Source organism: Cryptotermes secundus, unplaced genomic scaffold, assembly GCF_002891405.2.
Source record: "Cryptotermes secundus unplaced genomic scaffold, Csec_1.0 scaffold508, whole genome shotgun sequence".
Classification (NCBI taxonomy): domain Eukaryota; kingdom Metazoa; phylum Arthropoda; class Insecta; order Blattodea; family Kalotermitidae; genus Cryptotermes; species Cryptotermes secundus.
This window is the reverse complement of record NW_019733326.1, coordinates 1,233,499-1,252,861: the sequence shown is the minus strand read 5'-3', so window position 1 is coordinate 1,252,861 and position 19,363 is coordinate 1,233,499. Positions and strand designations below refer to the sequence as shown.

General features: G+C 37.4%; 1 protein-coding gene across 1 annotated transcript in view; it reads left to right on the top strand.

The window, feature by feature from the left end:
- Nucleotides 1–19,363, top strand: part of LOC111867983 (brachyurin) — a 36,581-nt gene that overhangs the window by 13,134 nt on the left and 4,084 nt on the right. Inside the window, exons 4-6 of the mRNA XM_023858251.2 lie at nucleotides 3,256–3,419; nucleotides 10,151–10,249; nucleotides 18,549–18,685. Coding sequence (XP_023714019.1) covers nucleotides 3,256–3,419; nucleotides 10,151–10,249; nucleotides 18,549–18,685 — 400 coding nt within the window. The remainder of the gene's footprint in view (nucleotides 1–3,255; nucleotides 3,420–10,150; nucleotides 10,250–18,548; nucleotides 18,686–19,363) is intronic.

Below are 19,363 nucleotides of genomic sequence, written 5' to 3'. Positions count from 1 at the left end.
TAATACCTGTGGTAGATGGGGGAAGCATTATAGATACCTCTCAGCTAGTAGAGCCGGTCTCACTGGCTGGGCGGGACTGATAATAAGCACCAGTACCGGTAGGATATAGAGACTGGTAGAATATCATAGAGGGAAGCACAATAGATCAAACTGGTCGCGGTGCATGGGGAAACCCACCCTCTCTAACTAGCTAACTAACTAACTAACTGACTAACTAACTGCTTGAGCTATGGCGCTGCCCTGAGAAAAAATACATTTAGTACTGCATGTCTGAAAAAACTGAATCAAAACACTTGAACTGCATGGGGAAGAAGTGGAATGTACATATTATTTTGGTGCAAAAGCCAGAAGGAAAGAGACCACTAGGAAGACCTACACATGTGTAGGAGGATGATATTAAAATGGATCTTAGAGAAATAGGATAGGGTGGTATGGACTCGACTGATCTGACTCAGGGTAGGGACCAGAGGAGGGCTCTTGTGAACACGGTAATGAAATCTTCAAGGAGTGCATCCTGTTGTGTTAATTTATATTTCGTTATTAGTTTTCAAACTATTCAATTGCATTCTATATGAATACATACATTACAATGTAACAACTGTCATCAATGTACCTGACTTTCCACATAGTTAATACATTCAACATTTTGTCTGAAATAATACCATTCTTATAAATATATTAAAACTGGAATAAAAGTTTTATATTAAATGGATGCCTAGAGATGTCCGTAATGGTGCTTATAATAAAATAACAATATAAAGAATAAAATTTTTAAATTGTAAAATACAGAAAATTAATTAAATTGTTGCTCATTATGTCGTGCTTAAATATCTTATTTATAAATACTATACATGTTTGTGTCCATTATTGCAATTATAACACCATAATATGTAGTTATCTATGAGTGTCGTTTTGATTGTGGTCTTGTTTGTTTATACTCCCATTTGATTTCCTTATGGAGCAGCTGTGCTGTTCAGAACTAATTGTTGTAATGTTCTGTACTGTTTATTTCTACATTTCTTCCATCTGTTTTTTTTTTATTTCATGAGTTTATCCACCTGTTGTGTTCCTACGTCTGGCTTGACTGTGTGTCAGATTGCAACTGGTTAGTGTATACTGCCAGATGATGGATTTATAAGCCGAAACATGTAGCACACTCTCATATTGTTAGGTCTAGTAAACTCATTACACACAGTAAATGTGAATGAGATTTTGATAGTTGTTGTGGTGAGATGGAAACAAAACAATAACAAAATATGGTAACGAAACTTCAGGTCCATAAATTGTTGGGAAATTACTGAGTAACTGAGAAACTTGCAGCTTCTCAAGAAGGACTCAGCTCCATTGAGTTAGATAAAACACTAGAACATTTTATAACAAATAAACCCAATTTAGTGGGCATATGACCAGTCTGAAACTGAATGTTCTGCGTATCAGTTTAGACAGGACTATAGGAAAGAGAAGCAGTTACTAATATTATCTCCTTACAAGAAGATGCAGTGTGTGTTGCGGTTTGCAGTATGCATTAGTTGTAACTATACAGTGGAATTCTCATCTGCTGCATCCTGCAAAGCAAGGTGCAGCTAACAAATCAGTATGGAAAATATTTAACACTTCAGAAATGAAGGATATTCTTGAAGGCCATCTGTAGACACAGTTCTTGTAAGGTAACATTGAAATGTATTCATAGATACACTTTTCTTAGAAGCTCTAAAATTCTTGTAACAGGTCTAATATTAACCCCATATCATAACTGAGTGCAGTACATCATAAACACTTCAAAATTCATAACATGAAATGCATGGTGTTTAAAAAAATTTTCTTCTAAATTAGCAGAAATATTTCAAATATAAGTTTGTTTTTGGGACAGGTCAATGAACCTTTTTTTTTCCCAAAAATAACACCACAAAATTTCGGAATTTTGGGGCTGAAAAATATGTTTATTAAATACGAGTATATCTGTGACAGTCCAAAGAAATGTGTGATGCAAAATGTGTGACAGTCAGCTTGGATAAAATTGGAAAACACTACATTCCCACAGACAAAAAGAATCAACAATCTCATCTTTCAGGGAAAATAATTACTACAGTTTGTTCCCATGGTGCACTGTGCTCACATAATTCAATTTTCAGTCAGAAGTGATGGGCCAGTGTTGTGGCCGGTGAGAAATACCAATGTAACTCCACTGAAATTCTTTCTTTTGGGCTATGTAGAACACTATGAATGCAGAACAGGTGGAAAATATGTAGAGTTTGTTGCAAAACTCTCACAGTCACAACCACAAGTATAATTTCTGAAATGCAGCGCAAAGTATGGACAAAACTAGAATATTATCTAAACAAACGTTTGTGAGTTTATGAAAAGCGCAAATTTTGAGTTACATTGACTCATAACTAATATATGAAGTGGGTAAATAAACATTAATTTAGACATAAAGATTACAACAATACTGTTATTGAGCATGCTGTTAAAATGGCCCAAATAATGGTGTAAAGTGTAATAATAAATGTAACAGTAAGTAAGTATGGAAACCTTCCTGCACGAAACTAGCTGAGTCATAACATATGTGTCTATTCTTAAAATATGATATTTTTATGTCTGCAATATTTGAGATCTTAAGTTCTACTTTTTAAAATCAACCTGTATTTCTGCATGATAACAACATGCATGACCATGAAAAGTGTCTCAGTATGCAAGAAAGAACTCTCTACAAAAGATAAATAATAAAATGTATATATGTTAGTCGGCTGGTCACAGTAGCTGAGCGGTCTAAGGCATGTACTATCTTCACTCACTTGGAAACCGGGATTGTGGGTTCGAATCCCACTCAGGGCATGGATGTTTAGTTTGTGTGTGTGCGTTTTTCTGTGTTTGTGTACAGGTAGAGGCCTTGCGACGAGCTGATCGCTCACCCAAGGAGTCCTACCGAATGTGTAAGATCTAGAAAAACCGAAGTGAATGGAGAAGTTCATGGAGGTAGGCCTAGGCCCACTGGGGCTGTAGTGCCAAGAAAAAAAATATGTTAGTTGAGATAATATGTTTCTATGAGTGCACAAGATTTTCACTTCTGCAAAATCATGTATTTTAAAGGATGCCTTGGGCAAAGAATGAATTGTAGGTACCATTAATTATTCCACAGAAGCAGATACTAATATTTAAAAAATGCAAGACTATGACTTACATACTTCTTATGTGCCTAACTGAACTGAAATGGTTTCAGTCATGTCGATCAGAGATTGAGTGATAAATTTGCAGATCGCAATTCCAAATCCTGCTGGGTGGCCATTCACTGAGCTCTAGTGACGATGGGAGTGCTACTGTGCTGACATCATCCAAGACTGTCCATAGTGATTACAATAGCCAGAATCTGCAAAATGACGTTGCAGTCCTTCGGCTTCCAAATCCTGTCGCTCTTAATGGTGAGTGTTGTCAACAAGCTTACCTTTAATGCTGTTTCAGTTTATGTAGTGCCCCCATATATGGTCTTTCTTGACCTCTAGGCTCTTCTCATTAGGCAAGGGCTGAGAATCCATTTCTGAGGTGAGTGCACCCCTAGTGTCAATCCCATCACCTCTAGTGATAGGGTGAATATGATGGTCGCCAGATATGACAGCTTAATGTGAGCTGTGAATCATGAAGAAGCCTGGTATTTTTCCTATCTTCTGTGTAAGTGAAGGTTCAAATCTGTGAGCAGAAAAATCCCATATACAGATCAGATTGTTGATTGAACTCAGAACCGTCTAAATGAGAATCCAGTGTCTTACCTGAGGCCATCCAGCACCCATTTCCTTTTTATATACTTTCTCGATAAGATTATAACACTTGAAAATAAGTTTCAGTGGCAAAATTGGAAGTTCTCTTTCCCATTAGTTTTGATATATAAATATACTTGTACTTATGTCTTCTGGAATGTTAAAATCTCTTTCTTTCAGATTGATTCTTTTTTTTGGGGGGGGTGAAACTTCTGAACTCTACAAGATTCTTGTTAATGTCATCATCATCATCATCATCAGTAATCTGTCAGACGACAGGTCCACAGTCTCTTCCAAAACAATTCCTCCACTTAATGCAATCTAGGGCTTTCTCCTTCAAATGACAGTATCCTTTTCTGTCCCCAAGGTCATCCAGCATCTTCTTATGTCTTCTTCCTCGTCTTCTTGTCACTTCTATCCTAATGTCATACACACAGAAAATAAATATCAGTATTTCCATACTTTGAAAAATTGGAATGAATTCATTTTTACTTTGTATTTACCATACTCTATTTCCTGAAATACAAAATGTTTCATTAGTTGCCTGACATATTTAATTTAGAAAATTTCTTTGTGCCATCATCAGGGGATATCCACCATAGATTAGATAATATGATGGAAAATATCCCTGGAGAATGTCTAAAATACTTTCGAAGAAACATGTCCAATGAATAAAGAAAGAAATTGTACTTTTTTCATGAAGTGGGNGGCCGCAAAGCTTTGTTTCAGTACACTACAGCGGATAGGTTGAGGCACGATATGATGCCCTGTTGATTCATCTCTCGTCACAACAGGAGGCAGTTGTGTGCAAAGAGTGTAAGTAGAACTACAACCTGTATTGTGAACTGCAGTTAAATGCGAGTGGCGGAAATTGAAAATGTGTCAGTTTGAAGAATGGGCAAACATCAACTTCTGCTAGAAACTAGGCAAATCCCCTAGGGAAATATTTGGCCTAGGAAGAAGTGGTTGTTGCTACACGACAACGCCCCCTGCACATCACTCTGTTCTTGCCCAAGAGGAACTGGCAAGGCAACAGGTCACCGTTTTGCCACACCCTCCGTACTCACCTGGTCTCGCACCATGCAATTTCTTTCTCTTTCACCGCTTGAAAGCAAAGCTACGTGGTCGTAGATTTCAGTTGTCCGAGGAGGTGGTCATTGCCACAAGAGACGCTGTATGGGAATTTCCTGCCAATAAGTTTCAGCAATAATGTTTTCGGCAGCTATATCAACATTGGCAGACTTGCATAGCGGCCAACGGCAAATATTTTGAAGGCCAATGTGGATCTGTGTAAGCATATGTAAATACCTTGTAATATGAAGCAATAAAACCACATTCCACGAACTTAAAGACTCTACCACGTATATAGTTTTCCAACACACTGATAAAAATATTTGTCTTGTAATCTGGAGAACGTTTATAATACCAACATGCTGTGAATCAGGCAGAGAAGAAAGTTGTTATATGTATTATTTACTTACTTATTCATGGAACTGAGCCCTTCTTGAAGAGCCGCCAATTCTGCAGCTGCTCAAGAATTTCCCAGCATTTTATATAACCTGAAGGTTCATTATCATGTTCACAAGAGCCCTCCACTGGTCCCTATCCTGAACCAGACCAATCCAACCCATAACATCCCATCCTATCTCTCTAAGATCCATTTTAATATTGTCCACCCACCTACACTTTGGTCTTCCCTGTGGTCTCTTTCCTTCTGGCTTTCCCACCAATATCCAATATGCATTCCTTGTCTCCCCTATTCATGCTACATGCCCTGCAAACTTCATTCTCCTTGACTTGATCATTCTAACTATACTTGGAGAAGAGTACAAGTTATGAAGCTCTCATTATGCAGTTTTCTCCAACCTCCTGTAACTTCATCTCTCTTCGGTCCAAACATTCTCCTCAACACCCTGTTCTCAAACACCCTCAGTCTATGTTCGTCCCTTAATGTCAGAAACAAAGTTTCACACCCATAGAGAACAATAGGCAAAATTATAGTTTTGTGTATTCTAATTTTTATGTTTTCGGACAGCAGACGAGACAGCAAAAGGTTCTGGACTGAATGGTAGCAAGCATTACCCGAGTTCAATCTCCTCTTAATTTCCTTCTCAATCCAGTTTTGATTTGTTATCGTCATTCCCAAATATCTGAATTGTGCCACATTTTCAAAACATCTGTTTCCTATCTTTATGTCATGATATTGCCCTGCATTTTGGTGATGAGACAGCAACATATACTGAATTTTCTCTGTGCTTACTTCTAGACCAACGTCCTTACTTGTGTCGATTAAATTTTATGTGTTTTTCTTTATCTATATTATCATCCAGTAGATTGACATCATCAGCATAGACCAACAGCTGATTTGTCCCATTTAATTTCAGTCCCACTTGGTTTTCCTTCACCTTCCTAATGTCATATTCTAAAGCAAATTTGAAAAGCAATGGCAATAAAGCATTTCATTGTTTTAGGTCATTCTGGATAGGAAATTTATCAGACAAATGTTTACCTACATGTTTCATTTAAACACATTTTAATCAGCCTAACTAGTTTCATGGTACCCCAAACTCTATCAGAATATTGTACAATACTTCCCTCCTAACTGGATCATAGGCCTCCTTGTAGTGTATGAATAGCTGATGTGCTGTCTCATCATACTCCCATTTTTTCTCCAATATCTGACGAATGCAAAAGATCTGATCTGCAGTTGATCTATTATGTTGAAAACCACGCTGATGATCCCCAATAATTTCATCTATATATGGACTTAACCAGGGGTACGCAGTAGCATAGTTGGTTGACGGGCTATGCTACAAGCCGGAAGGTCGCGGCTTCAAGTCCTGATGAAGTCATTGGACTTTCTTCAATTGACCTAATCCTTCCAGCCACACTATGGTCCTGGGTTTGACTCAGCCTCTAACAGAATTGAGTACCAGGAATTAATTAAATAATTTTCCTGGTGAGTAAAGCGTAGCCGGTGCTTAAGGCTGACAACCTTACTGCCATCTTTGAGCCGATTGTCTAGATAATGTGGGACCCTCAACGTCTCACAACCCTATGGGCCTTCACGGCCTGTTATAGGGATAGCTTTACTTTTTTACTTTTTATGGACTTAACCTTGGGAGAAGAATATTGGATAAAATTTTGTATGAAGTTGATAGCAGTGATATGCCTTGATAATTACTACATACAGTTTTGTCACCCATCTTGTGAACTGGTACAATAATAGACTCTCTCCCCTGATCAGGTAATTTTTCCTTATACGAAATAGAAATAATTAGCTTTTCGTACATAAGCGAATCGTATCAGCAGTTAAGAGGATAGAATTCGTTAGTGATAGGATATCATATATACTTGTAATATTAAAAGGTCCCTGGCATGATATCATTATTATGAATGTTCATGCCCCAACAGAAGATAAAATTGATGACATAAAGGATAGATTCTATGAAGAACTAGAACATGTATTTGATAAATTCCCGAAGTACCCTATGAAAATTTTGTTAGGAGATTTCAATGCCAAAGTAGGGAGGGAAGACATTTTCAAACCAACAATTGGGAATGAGAGTTTGCATGAAATTAGTAATGATAATGGAGTTAGAGTTGTAAACTTTGCCACATCAAAAAATCTTACTGTCAAAAGTACAATGTTCCCTCATCGTAAAATCCATAAATTTACTTGGACATCTCCTGATGGGAAGAAACACAATCAAATAGATCATATTTTGATAGACAGGAGACGGCACTCAAGTATACTTGATGTCCAATCATTCAGGGCAGCAGATTGTGATACTGACCACTACCTGATGGTGGCAAAGGTTAGGGAAAGACTGGCAATGAACAAACAAACAACACACAGAGTTCATATGGAGAGGTTCAGTCTCAAGAAATTAAATGAGGTAGAGGGTAAAGAGCAGTATTGTGTTGAAATCTCAAATAGGTTTATGGCTCTGGAAAATTTGGAAACTGAGGTGGATGTTAATAAAGCTTGGGAAACTATTATAGAGAATATAATAATGTCTTCCAAAGAGAGTCTAGGTTATTATGAACCAAAGAAGCATAAGCCATGGTTCGATGAAGGAAGCTCAAAATTATTAGATCAAAGAAAGCAAGCCAAATTGCAATGGTTATAGGATCCAAGCAAGTTAAATGGGGATAATCTAAACAATATAAGACATGAAACCAGCAGGCATTTCAGGAACAAAAAGAGTGAATATCTGAAAGACAAAATTGATGAGCTTGCATTGAACAGTAAGAACAAGAACATTAGAGATCTGTATAGAGGAATAAATGACTTTAAGAGGGGTTACCAACCTAGCAGTAACTTAGTGAAGGATGAGAATGGTGATCTGCTTGCAGATTTCCACAGTATTTTGAATAGGTGGAGGAACTACTTCTCTCAGTTATTGAATGTACGTAGGGTCAATGATGTTAGGCAGACAGAAATCTAATTACACTTCTATTTGGCGTAAGGAAAAATTGGCTGATCAGTGGGAGGAGTCTTATTATTGTACCAGTTCACAAGAAGGGTGATAAAACTGACTAGTAATTATCAGGGGATATCACTGCTATCAACTTCATATAAAATGTTGTCCAATATTTTTCTTTCAAGGTTAAGTCCATATATAGATGAAATTGGGGATCATCAGTGTGGGTTTCAACATAACACATCAAATACAAATCAGATCTTTTGCCTTCGTCAGATATTGGACAGAAAATGGGAGTATGATCAGACAGTACATCAGCTATTCATAGACTTCAAGAAAGCCTATGATTCAGTTAGGAGGGAAGTATTGTACAATATTCTAATAGAGTTTGGGATACCCATGAAACTAGTTAGGTTGATTAAAATATGTTTAAACGAAATGTATAGTAAAGTTTGTGTAGGTAAACATTTGTCTGATAAATTTCCTATCCAGAATGGTCTAAACAAGGAGATGTTTTATTGCCACTCCTTTCCAACTTTGCCTTAGAATATGCAATTAGGAAGGTCCAGAGAAATCAAGTGGGAGTGAAATTAAACAGGACACATCAGCTGTTGGTCTACACCGATGATGTGAATCTACTGGGTTATAATGTAGATACCATAAAGAAAAACACACAAACTTTAACTGACGCAAGTAAATAGGTTGGTTTAGAAGTAAACACAGAGAAAACTAAGTATATGTTACTGTCTTGACACAAAATGCAGGGCAAAATCATGACATATAGATAGGAAACAGATGTTTTGAAAATGTGGCACAGTTCAGATATTTGGGAACAACGATAACAGATCAAAACCTGAATCAGGAGGAAATTAAGAGGCGACTGAACTCGGGAAATGCTACCATTCAGTCCAGAACCTTTATGTCTTCTCGTCTGTTTTTCAAAAACATAAAAATTAGAATATATATAACTGTAATTTTGCCTGTGGTTCTGTATGGGTGTGAAACTTTGTCTCTGACATTAAGGGAGGAACATAGATGGAGGGTGTTTGAGAATAGGGTGTTGAGGAGAATATTTGGACCGAAGAGAGATGAAGTCACAGGAAGTTGGAGAAAACTGCATAATGAGGAGCTTCATAACTTGTACTCTTCTCCAAGTATAATTAGAATGATCAAGTCAAGAAGAATGAGATGGGCAGGTCATGTAGCACGAATGGGGGAGACGAGGAATGTGTATAGGATATTGGTGGGAAAGCCAGAAAGAAAGAGACCACAAGGAAGACCAAGGCATAGGTGGGTGGACAATATTAGAATGGATCTTGGAGAGATAGGATGGGAGGTTATGGATTGGATAGATCTGCCTTAGGATAGTGACCAGTGGAGGGCTCTTGTGAACACGGTAATGAACCTTCGGGTTCCATAAAATGCTGGGAAATTCTTGAATAGCTGTAGAATTTGCAGCTCCTCCAGAAAGGCTCAGTTCCATGAGTGAGTAAGTAAGTAATGGATCTTAGAACGTAATATTTCACCTTCTTCCTGAATCAGTTCTGCTGGAATTTGCTCACTACCTGGCGATTTATACCTTTTCAATTTTGCAATAGCACTTTCAAACTCAAAAGGGCTAGGATCAGGTACTGAGGGCTCAGCTGTATGCATTTCTGTCTGCCTAACATCACTGACCCTATGTACATTCAATAACTGAGAGAAGTAGTTCCTCCACCTATTCAAAATGTTGTGGGAATCTGCAAGCAGATCACCATTCTCTTCCTTCACTAAGTTACTTCTAGGTTGGTGACCCCTCTTAAAGTCATTTATTCCTCTGTACAGGTCTCTAATGTTCTTGTTCTTACTGTTCTTTGCAAGCTCATCAATTTTGTCTTTCAGATATTCCCTCTTTTTGTTCCTGAAATGCCTGTTGGTTTCATGTCTTATATTGTTCAGATGATCAAAATATATATGTTTTTATTTTTTCAGAGTACATCAAGCTAGTAAATTTGCCATCCCTCTCGCCAACTCCCAGCACATATGAAGGTGAAAGTGCTGTAGTCAGCGGATGGGGAAAGACATCAGAGAGTAAGCATGTTGAACCATTAAATTCATAAAACATAGACAAGACAAAGCATGACCATTAAACAGTTGATTTGTACATCAAAGAAACTGTCATCCAAGATCAAGTGATTTAAACGATTTTAAATCTAACATTCACATATTTCTAATGTGTTCTAAATATCAGTATTTCATTCTAGGTTTATATGAAAAGGCTGTATTGAAGCAGACTCCAAAATTTGGTGGTCCATTTGTAGGGCAGATTTGGGTAGTCCCTATTTTCAAAAGCTTAACCTTGTTATTTATTTTTATTGCAATAATACACATACACAGTGTGTCCAGGATCTGTTAGGACTGTGTTCATTAAAAATACAAGACGTGAATGATTTTCAAAATGGCACTCTTTTTATTCAAAAGAGTCTCCCTCTGAATCAATAATAGCTGGAATCAATTGAAAAGTTTTCGAAAACAGTCACTGTACTCCTTTTGTGGAATTGCATTTAAAACTACAGTGCATTCCTGTTGGATGTCCTGGATGGTGTCCTGACGGTCTCCTTTCATCGCCAACTTAACTTTTGGGAGCAACCAAAAATCTGCTGGAGCCAAATCTGGTGAATATGGAGGATGATCAAGGAGTGTGATCCCTTTTCTGGCCAAAAACTCGCGCATGATCTTCGATTTGTGGGGTGGATATTGTCGTGGAGGAGCGACCAGGAACCTTGCTCTCGATATTCAGGTCAAATTCGAAGAATTCTCGCCCACAAAAACGATTGAGGACTCCGAGATAATAATCAGAATTCACTGTTTAACTTTCTGGCAGAAATTCCTTGTGAATGATTCCTTTGGAATCAAAACGGTTAGCAGTGTCTTTACTCAGCTCTTTTGCATTCACACTTTCTTTGGTTTCGGCTTCTTTGGGCTCAACCACGCTGCACTCTGCCGCTTTATGAGAGGCTCACATTGAAAACACCATGTCTCGTCACCAGTAAAAATCGATTTTGTAAATTCTGTATCACTTTGGGCCGACCGTAACATGTCTTTGCAGTGTTCCACTCTGGTATGTTTTTCATTGTCTGACAGCACGTGCGGTACAAACCGTGCATAGACCTTCCATTTGCCCAAATCCTCGGTCAAAATTTGATGCACAGTACTTTTTGCTATTCCCAAAAGCTCCTCGATGAGTCTTGCAGAAACACATCTGTCTGATGCAAGGATTTCGGTCACTTCTTTCACATTTTCTTCATTGTGACTTGTTCTCGACTTTGATGCACTTGGAGCATCTTCAGTCTCCTCTCTGACATCACGAAATACAGCATACCATCGAAAAATGTTCGAGTGACTCAAACAATTACTACCGTACACACTTTTCATCATTTCGTATGCTTCTCCAGCTGTTTTGCCTAAATTCAAACAAAACTTGATGTTGGCTCTCTGTTCAACCGCCTTTTTCCGATGAGCGTCAGAACACATGATGCAGCCATGCTTGCGCTTTGAAATTATAGACAGCCACAGCTGAAACTTCAAGAATCTTAATGCCACAACTTACCAACAGATGGCATTGCAGGGCAAAATAAAAAAAAAAAGAGTCGTAACGGATCCTGGACACACCGTGTATAAAAGGAAGAGATCATTTTGGACACCTAGGCATAGATGGGAAGATGATATTGAGATGGGTCTTAAAATATGATATGAGGTTACACACAGGATTCATTTTTCTCAGTGGTGTAAGCTTCTGTGCATACAGGAATAAAGCTTGGAGTTTCTCAACCAGCTAAGCAAATATTAGCTCATTAAGGACTGTGATTCCTGGAGTTAAATAGTTAGTTAGTTTGTTGTTTAGCTATTTCATTAGTTATTAATAGTGCAGAGATCTTCACATTTCAACCCACTTACATGAGATGAAAACTGGTTAGGAAAAAATTGTCCTACAATATGCATTTTTCAGGATTCTTGTGTAGTTGCACATTAACAACAGAAACATGATCTGTCTTTGCAATGGAAGTTTCTGGGAACCCCATCTACTTATCAGCCCCTGAAAAAGAAAATCTTTTTATGAGCGATTTTCAGTCACCAGAAACTTTTACTAATTGTTCTGAGCATGTGAATTATTTAATCAACTCTTAAACATTCAAACATCATTTGCTGTTCACATGCAAAGCATTTTCACCATCTTCATGTCATCATTAACACTTTCTTTAACAATGAAAGAAATGCTGAAATGTGTAGGTGTTAACAATAGATGATTATTTAATTTATTCTTATATTCAAGTAGATCCAATTACAGGGCAAGAAACAAGTTCACACACCACTGGATATAGAATGTGTCAAAAACCAAACAAATGTTCCAATCACTGGAACAAGTCAAAATAATATAATATAAAACATATATAACACAGTCACTAAACATAATGAAATGTGACTACAACAAGACTTAAATACTAGATGAAAACATATTAACCAATTTATCTTATAAAATTCATCCAGTTTATAAAAACAATGCATATGAATGGATATTATCAATAAACAATACAATATCAAATAATGTATGTTACATCACTCACACATCAAAAGAAAAACTATAAAACATCTAACATGCAAGAACAATAAATGGAATAAATAACTTCTCTCAGAAGTGTACTAAAAATTATTATGGTAATAAATACATTCATAAATAAATATATAGATTCATAAAACAAGAGATTGTATGTTAAAATAAGTAAAAGTCATAGTTGGTATGTATGCAGATCTAAAGTAGATGATTATTTATATACTTTTAGTTACTCGTAATATGATTTGTCATGGTTAATTTTAGATACTATTTATAAGAACCAAGATCACCCCTTGTGTTCCATTCATAATATTCATTTAAAGAATAAAATGAACCAGCAAGAAGCAACTCTTTTAGAGCCTGTTTGAATTTAGTAATATCATTTAATAGATTCCTGATGCCTTGTGGTAGATTATTGAATATTCTAATTCCTGAATAATATACACCTTTCTGCACTTTAGGTAATTTATTACTTGGAAAATATAAGTCAAAACCTTGTCTGGTGTTAATGCTGTGTATAGCAGAATTAAATTTAAATATATCTAAATTCTTAACAACAAAGTTGATACAGAGAATATATATTGAGAATATAAGGGCAGAATATTTAACTGCCTGAACAATCGATGACAAGAGTACTTATTTCTTGCCTTCATAATAATTCTCACTATTCGTTTTTGGATTTTGAAAATTAAATTACTATGAGTCAAATTGCCCCAAAATAGTATTCCATACGACATAATGGAATGTGCATATTCAAAATAAATCATTCTAAACTCTCCTGAGTCATAACTGCAAATAGGGTTCTAATAGAATAACTAGCCGCATTCAGCTTAATTACCAACTGATTTATTTGATCTTTCCATGATAAGGTATTATATATGATTAGTCCTAAAGCATAACAGACCACTGTAAGTCGTGGAGCAAGGGCCGAGAAGGCCTACCCCTCGTACATACTAATCATACTAATACATACTAATCATTCATGATTAGTTCTAGGAATTTTGTATTACAAGTATTTTTAATTTGAACATCCTTATAGTTTAGATTTATGTTTGATGTAGTATTTACTTTTGATGAAAAATGCACATACATAGTTAGTTTTGTTAAAATCTAATGATAACGAATTATTCATAAACCATGTGTCTATTTTGTCCAGTATCATTTTCAATACCATTATATGTTCCACAGAATCAGAATTGTAACATATGAGTAGTATGCTGGTATCATCAGTATACAAAATTGGTTTTGATATTTTATTTATTAAGTAAGACAAATCATTAATATATAAAATAAAGAACAAGGGGCCAAGCATTGAACCCTGGGGCATACCTTGTTTAACTTTCTGCCATTCAGAAATATCCATAGAATAATTATTATTTATTAATGTTCTCTGATATCTGTCACTCAGGTGGGATTTAATCAATTTTCCAATACTGCCATTAATACCATAAAACTGTAGTTTGGATAATAATACATCATGATTTATAGAGTCAAATGCCTTGGTTAGATCACAGAATAGTCTTCCCATAGTCCATGAAAGTTGATTTATTAATTCACATAAGCTTTATACCATGGCATGAGACATAGAAAACTGTAGTGAACCCCCAATTTAATATTTCTTTGTGGAGTAGTGGATTTTATCACTAAACTCAGGAAAATCTTAAATTGAGGAAATTAACCTGAGATTTATTAACTTGGAACTGCTAACACTGAAAATTAAATTAGATAAAACCTTAAATTGAAAAACATTAAATGGGCATATAACACAGTTTCAAACAAGTGATCAGTTTAAAATTCATTAAATGAGCTATTACCATCTTAACAAGTGACCAAATAACTTCAGAATTTTACCTCCATGCTGGAAGCTTACATGCAAAAACAAAACCCAAAGCCTAATCTTAGGTCATAGGTTAGACACTCAGGATCACTGAGTTTCTGGACTTTGTCTATCATCTGGCATTCTAAAGAAAACCTTTCAGAAACAAGACTTGTACCTACCCTCAGGTGAAAGGATGGGAGAGACATACTATGTTGAGTCTGTTAGAAAGATCTAACCTCAGTCACTGGACCTGTTGAATGAATGAATGTATAAGGGGTGGGCCTTCTTGGCCCTTGCACCGCAACCACAGTGATCTACTGTGCCTCCCTTTCAGATTATCCCCTCAACAATCCGGCGCTTTGAATGAAGCGTAGGATTTTGTACGTGGGGACATCGAAATAGTCACTTGGTTCCATAAAACATTGACCCAAGTGATGCAATCTTACAAGTAAATAAGCTAAGGCCTCACATTCACACAGGATATGTGTCTTCTCGACACCTCTCACAAATTGGACTATTACTTAGTCCCAGTTTGAAGAGGTGTCCTTTGAGGTGACAGTGTCCTGTAAGTAGTCCTACCACCCACTGTAGCTGGTTCCTCTTTAACTTCTACAGTTCCTTCGCTCCTTTAGTAGAGGGTCCTCGTATGAGTCCCTTTGCTTGCCTGAGTCCAGTCAAGGATCCCCAGTATTTCTTGTGCTTCATATTTGTCCAGCCCCTGATTGCCTTTCTGGCGACTCCTATAGAGATGCCACAGGCTGGTTCAGGTCCTATGAACGGATGTTCAGCTCCAATCTTGGCCAATTGGTCTACTATTTCGTTTCCAGCAATACCTTCATGCCCCAGTACCTTGTTATGTTTGGCCAGTTCCATGAGAGTTTGGTGGCAATCCCAGACCAATTTTGAGTTGATCTGGTGTTTGTTAAGTGCTTTAAGTGCAGCTTGGCTGTCAGATAGAATGTAGATGTTCCTGTTTCTGTAGTTCCTATCTAGATTCTCCATAATACATGCCTTAATGGCATATACTTCTGCCTGGAATACTGTCGTGTACTGCCCAAGGCTGAAACTAAGTTTCCGCCTCGTGCCATAGCAGAACACCAGCTCCAGTGCCTTTATTTATCTTGGAACCATCCGTATACCAGATCAGTCCCCCTTTTCTATCGGGCCGAAACCTGTCTTCCCATTCACTCCTGTCAGGAAATCTGACTGAAGGGTTTTTTCATATACATGTCTCAGTATCATTTTGTCAGACCCCATTTGTAATATGGGTTCTTTTTTCATGTCCTGAGTTAAATATGCATGTCTGAAACTATCGGATTTAGATTTCCACTGATCACTGCACTGGAGACGGTAGATTCCTGCCGTGGCCTCTGCCTCCAACTGTAGCTGCAGTGGGGGGAGTCCAAGGAGTGTCTCCAGTGCAGCTGTTGGAGATGTTCGAATTGCTCCTGTGATACCTAAGCAAGCCAACCTTTGCAATTTGCTAAGTTCTGCCTTGCTTGTCTTGAGTTTAACTCTGGCCCACCATACTGGGGGGGGGGGTTCAAAACCTCAATTATCTGCTACTGTGCAAATTACTATTAATGGTGGAAGTGCCAACACAGTGGACAGTAGGGCAATATTTTTTTAAATTTCTTTGGAAACCTACTAATGCAATAAGTACTCCTTGAATAATGTCATGTATCCTGGTAACACAACAAGTAATAAATGGGTTTCAGATTAGATGAACCAGTTTATTTGACAATTTCATGGGTTGTAACTACAATTAACTGTAACACTCTCAGATTAATTTTTGAACTTGCTACACTTGCCTGAATGATGTTTGCCTCTTGAAAGCATGCTAATTCACTGCTGAACTTCTGACTTCACTTCTGTTTTCAACTGTCAGATTCTGTATTCACTCTCCTTGGCTGTAGCTTCAGCAGCAGTCCTCAGCTCTCAGCTCTGCTGGTTTCCTCTCGCCTGGTGTAATCTGTCTTCTCTTTGTCTCAGCTGAGCCTTCTGTCCACTGTTATCTTGGTGGTCAGATGGTCTAGAAGACACCTTCTCGAAGGGTTCTGTTTTTCTTTTCCATGGTAAGAGTCTGCCTATGTACACATTGTCACGTGAACATGTGTACAATTGCTGCCTAGGCAACGATGTATTCGCTGCTTCTTCTTGTAGCAGGAACATAACTACTGAGCCGTTGTCTAGCAACAGACGTCTCTGTTGTGATTTTCTGACTGCGCACTTATAGGCCGCACATCACTATAAATACACTATGTTCCTTCTTTAAAATAGTTATGTATTCCCAGTTTACAAAGGAATATGAGGCTGAAGGTAAGGAACCAAATTTTTCAGTGTTATGTGGTCTAATGGTTAGAGTTGCTGGCTACAGATCCAGAGGTTCTGGGTTCGATTCCCGGCGCTACCAAATTTTCTGAGAAGCGGGTCTGAAATGGGGTTCACTGAGCCTCATGAGGATAATTAAGGAGCTATGTCAAGGAAATAGCAGCTCCAGTCTAGAAAACTGAGATTAATGGTCATGGGGATCTGTTGCGCTGACCACGTGGCACCCTCTATCCACAAAAGTTGGCACTGACTTCACCGACAAGAGGCATTTTTTTTTAAACTTCATGTAAGTGTGGGCCATCTTTCAGGTATACTTTATTCTGTAAACAAGTAAAAGTAAAAGTAAAGCTATCCCTGTAACAGGCCGTGGAGGCCCATAGGGTTCTGAGATGTTGAGGATCCAAAATTATCTAGACAGTCGGCTCAAAGATGGTGGTAAGGTTGTCAGCCCTATGCTCTGGCCGCGCTATACTCCCCAGGAAAATTATTTAGTTAATTCCTGGTACTCATTTCTGTTAGAGGCTGAGTGAACCCCAGGGCCATAGTGTGCCTGGAAGAATTAAGTCAATTGATAAAAATCCAATGACCTCATTGGGACTTGAACCCGCAACCTTCTAGCTTGTAGCATAGTGCCTCAACCAACTATGCAGACATCCTTAAAATGATTATGTTTAATACAACTGTTTCAGGCAGACTAGGGTTATGCATGGCTGAAATGCTTATTGTGGACTGATGCAAACTGGCATTCCTGATTCATTAGCTTCTATTGTCAACTAAACTGTCAAGTATTTTTGAAAGCATTTACACTTATAATGTTATCTTTAAAATTGCTACTGTCAGATGGCGTTTATTAGTTGTATTGTTCTTGTAGTTCATTATATTATGCAATATAGCAGTGGAATTTCAAACTGATTATGTAACTTCAGGTCTGAAATTATTTTAGCTTTTAAGAAAAACAAATAATAAATGTAATTAGCAAATAATTCCTAAAAATGTAACATTCATATGAATAGAATAATTTTGTTATCAACTGAAAGAGCAGTTGCTGATATTTTCTGAAGGTAGAAAATTATATTCCATTTTTCTTCATAAATTTGTGTATTTCTCTTATATTTACCAGTAGTTACATTTGGTGAAATATCAAATAAAAGTATTTACACTTATTCACTCACTCACTCATTCATGGACCTGAGCCCTTCTCGAGAAGCCACAAAAATATTTACACTACAGAATATTAATATAAATACAAATACCTTAGACCTCTAGTTAGAATTGCAATACAGAGTAACTTCAAACAGATGCATATATCCAAAAAATCAAATTTCTTACATGCAAAATTATAGCAAAATCTGATATGCTAAATTGGAATTGTTAAACTTTTCAAGTAGCATTACTCAACTTGTTAAAAGCAACCTTCTGGGTTGTAATGCTGTGTAGTGTGATAGAAGTCAAGCAATACTTGGGAGGAACATATTGGCTCTATCTTCAATGCTGAAAAGCGCCCCAAGCGTAAGTCAACAAGTAGAGTAAGTGGACTTCACTGCACAACATGACACCTCATGCCAGATAGTACTCTTCATCATCACTGCTGTGAGGAAGTTTGTCATGGCTGGTTATTCTCTTTACAGATGGTGGCGTCAGTAACACTCCAAATTTTGTTGATGTGGATATCATAAGTAATGATGTTTGCTCCTCGTACTATGGCAGCATTATTGCCCCTAGCACTATCTGTGCTAGTGGTTCAGGAGGCAAGAGCACTTGCAACGTAAGTTTATGAACACTGTTTAACCTTTAACATCCAAACTGCACCAATCAGTACACCAGTGAGTATGCTCATCATAGCCACATTAACCTAATTTGTGCATTTGGGCATTTAAGCACTGCTAGTGGAAATGTGCACACATGCTACTAGTAGAAGTGTATACACAATCCTAAATATTTATTTTTAATTACAGTAAAATTCAATGCANGCATCAATGTGGGCCGCGCCGACCTCCACAAGTGAACGCTCAAGCCGAAGATTAATCTCCCTTACACACAAAGCACTTCAGCACTTCTTGAAACACCCGAAAATGCACAGCCCCACGTCACATATCTTGCACTTCAGCTGCCTTTCAATTTCATCATCTTCCAAACGTTTCATTGCCATTGAATGATGAACTGCAACTACAATATTCAAATTCACCATGAACTCACAAAAAACTGAATGCACTCTGAATCTCAGCTACGATGCAAATGTTTGTTTGTGACTTACAGAAGCAATGGAAGGGCTTGGCACTGAATTTGGGAACAAAGAATTTTCCCTTTAACCTTCCTTGAACTGCCATGCTTTCACTCTTCTGTCCTTTAGTCAGAACACTCGAATATCTAAAGAGTGTAACAAAGATGTGAAACTTGCCAGCAGAGAACCAAATGAGTTTATTGCTTCCAACAGTTCTATGAA